Source organism: Euprymna scolopes, chromosome 30 (genome assembly GCF_053919585.1).
Source record: "Euprymna scolopes isolate OS-2025 chromosome 30, ASM5391958v1, whole genome shotgun sequence".
NCBI classification, from domain to species: Eukaryota; Metazoa; Mollusca; class Cephalopoda; order Sepiida; family Sepiolidae; genus Euprymna; species Euprymna scolopes.
The window spans coordinates 18,290,282-18,296,493 of NC_136511.1; the positions used below are offsets into that span (position 1 = coordinate 18,290,282).

At 31.9% G+C, this 6,212-nt stretch overlaps 1 protein-coding gene across 2 annotated transcripts in view; it reads right to left on the reverse strand.

The window, feature by feature from the left end:
- Positions 1–6,212, reverse strand: part of LOC145254686 (uncharacterized) — a 143,979-nt gene that overhangs the window by 25,670 nt on the left and 112,097 nt on the right. For both annotated transcript variants that reach the window (XM_080113338.1, XM_080113339.1), the window contains exon 19: positions 416–565. In XM_080113338.1, the coding sequence (XP_079969464.1) occupies positions 416–565 (150 nt within the window). The remainder of the gene's footprint in view (positions 1–415; positions 566–6,212) is intronic.

Sequence of the window (6,212 nt, forward strand, 5' to 3'; positions counted from 1 at the left end):
TTCTTTTCCTCTTTTTCTTTCTTTCATCCTCTCCCACTATCACTCTCTCTTTTTCTCTCTCTTCCTTTCCCATTTTCTTTTCTAGCCCCCATCTCTCTGGGTCCATATCTTTCTCTCTTTTTCTTCTTCCCCACTTTCTCTCACTTTCGTCTTTCCCCCTGTCTTTCCCTTTCTTTTCTTTTTTCTCCTTTCCCCATCTCTTTTTCTCCTTTCCTCTCTCTCTCTCACTTTCCTCTTTCCTCTCTTTTTTCTTTCTCCTCTCTCTCTTTATCCTTTCCTCTTTCTCTGTCTTTCAACCTCTCCCACTATCACTCTCTCTCTTTCTCTTTTCCTCTCTCTTCCTTTCCCATTTTCTCTGTCAATCTTTTCTTTTCTAGCCCCCATCTCTCTCCATATCAGTTAAGGATCTACTTACTTTTAGCATTGACGATGGCGTTCTTCAGAGTCGAAACCATATTCGCTTGGTACAAGACAATGTTCACTTTCTGTAAATATCTCGTCTTTAAGGTTGGCATCACTTGCACCAAAGCAGAAGCCATTTCATCCAATGAAACATTTTTGCCGTCTGATACAAATAAAAAAAAAAAGTAAAAAAAAGTGTTTCATTTTTATTCATTTATTTTTTTAGAAACATTCAAATCTAAATTTTAAATGTCTGCTAGTTCGACATATTTATTTTTGTAATCTTTATTGGTCCACCAACTTAGTCGGATTTGGACCTTAGAATTCATTCGTCCGTTCGTTCTCAAAATTCTCAAAAAAATTTTTCTGAAATTTTGCATGAAGTTACAACTACCCAGGGGAGGAAATGTAACATTCTCGAATTTTTGATAAAAATTCTGGTTGCGTTCCCAAGGGGTCGAAAGGGGTCAAAATGGCCAAAAATAACATTTTTCGAGACATAGAATCTTTTCCGACCATTAAATTTTCCTGAAAATTACCTAAAAGCAAGACCACATGGACATACATCTAGAAACGTAATATTTAACCATGAGAAAATTCTGGAGCTTGAGCCCCAGGGTGTTTTAGGGGTGACAAACACACCTTTTGGGGCTAATTTTTATTTTTCTCCTAAAATTGAAGGCATCAGTCGGGGGACCATATAGTTTTTGGCTTGTTCTATTTTTTTTTTTTTTTCAGAAATAATTATTAATAAACAAACATATAAGTTTTTTTACCGATGTCTGACTTGCTCACCAAGATTTAATCATGAATATCCAACAGTCTTTTTTTTATGGTAATTGAAGGTTAAACACACAAGAATACAACATGAATCATAGTGGATATAGCAATATATATATATATATATAGTCATCCATATACAGTACTGTTTTGCTGTATCACAGCTCATCAGTGCAGTTAGACAGGCAACTACCTCAAGCCAGGATCGAAACCCAACCACCCGTACGATAGTAAAAGCTTTGAACCATTACGCCAATCAGCAGCTGCTCTGCGGGCAGTGAATTAACGATGTTTTTGACATCATCCAAATACCTAAGCTCGATTTGTTTGTAATGAATAAACTAATTTATTTCGATTAAAATTGGAATGAAATGCAACAACATTGAGAGGTTTTTTAGCTTTTCCATTCGCATGAAAAGATTTGATCAACAAAATTTGTTCATATATGAATATAATTTATCTTTATTTCATTTTGTTATAATCAAAAGAAATGTAGAAAAAGCAAGAGAGTTTGACACACAAACATCGACTTGGGTGCCATCAGCTAGAATTGAAAACCAAAACATAAAACGTTTCAGCCTAAGTCGTTAAGTTTGAAAAGTTTGCTAGACTTTAAGTAAATTGAACTGTTTCTTGTTTCTTCATTTGAGGACTGGTTTCTTGTGGAAAGAAATCATTTATTAAGCCGCCTGACGAGGAATTCTGGTTTTCACTGACCATTTGTCCGAAACATTAGCATGCCCAGTGTCGCAACCATGTAAATTTGTTTACATTAATAAAAATATATTTTGCTCTTCTTTTATTGAGCACTCTTAATAACCATCAATAAATTCATTAGTTACCACTTTTGAATACCTATAACTTGGTATATATATATATATATATATATATATATATATATATATATATATATATATATATATATATATATATATAGCTGATGAGATGTTCACTAGAAAAATTTTTAATAACATAAAATTTAAAATTATTTGGTTGATGTTGAAACAATTTGAAGTTATTCCTTCCTGTTGTTTTCGTTTTTTGCAAGTATATATATATGTGTGTGTGTGTGTGTGTGTGTGTGTATATATATATATATATATATATATATATATATATATATATATATATATATATATATGTATATATATATATGTATATATATATATATATATTGATCTATAATATAAAGCTGAACGTCTGTGTGTGTGTCTGGTCACGAATAGGCTCCTATATGGTTGACTATTATAGAAAACTGATCACATATAATGATAGAAGATGTATCGAGACACAGGAATGGATATGTTTGATCTGGCATAATGATGATTCATTAAAATTGTGGGGTCTGTGTATGTGCCTGGTCCACAAAGTATAGAAATAAAAAATAAAAAAAAAAGTTTACAAGTGTTTTTGATATAGATGTACATAATAATACTTTGATAAGTATGTTTTAACTTAAATAGGGATGGTATAATAAAATTGTGGGGGTCTGCGTTCACGCCTGGCCTCCATAGAATGGAAATAGGCACAAACTTTAATAAAGACTTTTCATATATGCGTAAGTATACTTTGATAATTATGTTTCAGTTTGAAGAAATATGGTATAATAAAATTATGGGGTGTTCGTTCGCGCCTGGCCACCATAGAATGGAAATATGTCACAAAGTTTAACAAGGTTTTTTAATATAGATCCACAGAATATTGTGATAAGTGTTTCAGTGTGAACAGGTATGGTATAATAAATTATGGAGTTTATCTATTTTATTTTTATTTCATCATATTTTGCTTTGGTTTTGATACCCCCAAATTCAAAGATATCTCTTGACAACCCTTCCTTTTCATAACCTATCATAAATCAGAGTCCATTTTCTGTAGGCTGTTTTTGAACCCAGTCAACGACGGGTACTTTTGCTAGTATATATATATATATATATATATATATATATATATATATATATATATATATATATATATATATAATAAAAAATAATTCTTGATCTATTTAACGTTTTTATCCTTTCCCCCACTTTCTCTTCTTTCTTATCTATTTATTATTTCCTTTCTTCTTTTATTATTGGCTTTTCTGAAATGATCCCAATTATTTCATAGTGGACTATTTTTTTTTTAATATTACCTACCTATATATTACCCTTCCGATTGACCCTTGTATGTTTTTTATTTTTAATATTATTGTCTATATTATCCCTTTAATAACCTTGTATATATATATATATATATATATATATATATATATATATATATATATATATATAGTCATCCACATACAGTACTACTAGCAAAAGTACCCGTCGTTGACTGGGTTCATAAGCAGCCTACAGAAAATGGACTCTGATTTATGAAAGTATGATAGGTTATGAAAAGGAAGGGTTGTAAAGAGATAGCTTCGAATTTGGGGGTATCAAAACCAAAGCAAAATATGATGAAATAAAAATAAAATAGATAAACTCCATAATTTATTATACCATACCTTTTCTGAAATGATCCCAATTATTTCTAAGTGGACTATTTTTTTTTACCTACATATATACTACCCTTCCGATTGATCCTTATATATATATATATATAACTACTTAATTTACTCACAAAAAATTAATATACGAAAGTATAGATTTATGCGTAAACTTTAAGTATTTACTTCAAAAGTGCTCAATATGTAGGTAGAGCTAGTTAGTAAGTTATAAAATGTATATGGCAATTAAGCTACACTAAATATTCCGTGTTTCATCCACTCTAGGACTCTTCAGGCTTATGCGTGAATTCTGTGGTTGTTTGTCGTTTTTATATGCGCATCTTCTATTGTAATAGAATATAAATATGCGCCTGGTCCACAAAGTATGGGAATAAAAAATTAAAAGTGTTTTTGATATAGATGTACATAATAATATAAAAACGACAAACAACCACAGAATTCACGCATAAGCCTGAAGAGTCCTAGAGTGGATGAAACACGGAATATTCAGTGTAGCTTAATCGCCATATACATTTTATAACTTACTATATATATATATATATATATATATATATATATATATATATTGTTAAACAGCACAGCATTTTCTTGTTTGACAATTTTCCGTTTTATTTTTTCCAGTTTTCAACAGTTTTTAACGGAAAATTGTCAAACAAGAAAATGCTGTGCTGTTTAACAATATATGCTTAAAGGAGAATATGCTGCCTAAATATACGCAATATATATATATATATATATATATATATATATATATATATATATATATATACCTGGTTATTAAAGGTGTTTATATATATATATATATATATATATATATATATATATACTAGCTGGCCACCCAGTGTTTATATATATACTAGCTGGGCGGATGGTGATACCCAGTCATACAATACACTACAACATGATATTTTAATTAATAATTAATGCAGATTGCGTATGTATTATTATAGAATCAATCTTCTATTGATTATTATATATTACAAGGTATAATTTGCCTAGTGTACTAATTTGCAAAAAAAATTAAAAAATAATGACGTTCATCAAATTCTGTTTGTTTTTGTTTACAATATCATGTCAGCTGATATTTGGGCTTGACAATGAAAAAGTCGCTTCTGATTAATATTTTGTTTTAAAATATGCAAACGAAGAAATGATTTGCAGCAATTTTAAATGGTACCTCTTCTTTTATCGTAAATTGAACTCATTAATAAGAAAAAATTAAAATAAAATGGTGAGGTACATCTGGGCTTGAACATGGGATCATTCGATCTGTAGTCGAATGCTCTACCACCTAGCTATATCTCCAGATTATAATAAATTTGTTTCTTTAAGAAATGATTTGCTGAAATTTTATTTTAATCTCCCTTGACCAGTGTAACGTAAAATATTCCCTTGTAAAAATTATTCTTTTTTATCTATAAGAGAGAAAACTACTTTTAAGATCAGATTTTTTCAATTTTCTTTCTTTTTTATTCCATTTTCACCTCAAACAAAGCACAGTGCCACTTTGATCTAGGGGGCTATTATCGGGGGCATAAGTTGCAGAGATACTATGTAGGGAGTTGAGCAGCAAGATGTCTGTTCACATTACACTTGAACTTCTGCATGTCAGTACAGGTGGGGAAACAGGAACCCAGATGGGAGTTCAAAAGTCTAGCAGTTCTGGGGAAGAAACTATTAGAGTAGAAGGCTTTCCTACATCTAGGGATCTCTACTATGTAGGGGTGGGATTTTGCTGATTGTCAGGTTTTTCGGGAGTATTTATGTCGAAGGGGTATCAGCACTTGTAGTTCATCGGAGCATTCACCATTAAAATACTTGTAGAACAGGCAGAGGGATGCAATATGTCGTCGATGGGACAGAGGTTGAAGCTTTGATGTTAGTTTAGGAACTATCAGGTTGGCGACCCTCTTTTGAATCCCGTCCAGAAGCAAGAGACTAGTAGCAAATGCACCAGCCCAAATATGACAACAGTACTCCATACATGGGCGAATGGTGGCCTTATAGAGGTACAGGGTACTTTCAGGCGTAAGTAACTTTCTAGCACGGTAGAGAAAGATCCGCTTCTTCGCAGCGGCCTTGGCAGTGCTCTAAATGTATCTGTTCCAGCTCATGTTCCCTGTGAACGTGAAGCCAAGGAGTTTGAAAGAAGTACTTTCAGGTAATGTATCTTTAGCCATAGCTATTGGTGGTTGAGAAGGTTTCTTATAATTATTGAAGGAAACAAGCTTAGTCTTGACAGCATTGAATGTGACCATCCATTTTCGTCCCCATTCCACTACAGATTGGAGGTCATCCTCTAGCATCTTTGCCATTTCCTTAGATATGTTTTCTCCTCATATCTGTTATAGAGCATGGTGTCATCAGCAAATATACCCATCTCAGACACAATTTTATCAGGGAGATCATTTATGAATATTAGAAATAATAAAGGTCCAAGGACAGACCCCTGAGGTACTCCCGCATTTATACCATATTACTTAGATGTACGACCGTCGAGGATTCTTCTCTTGTACAAAATTAAGAAAACTGCCAGACA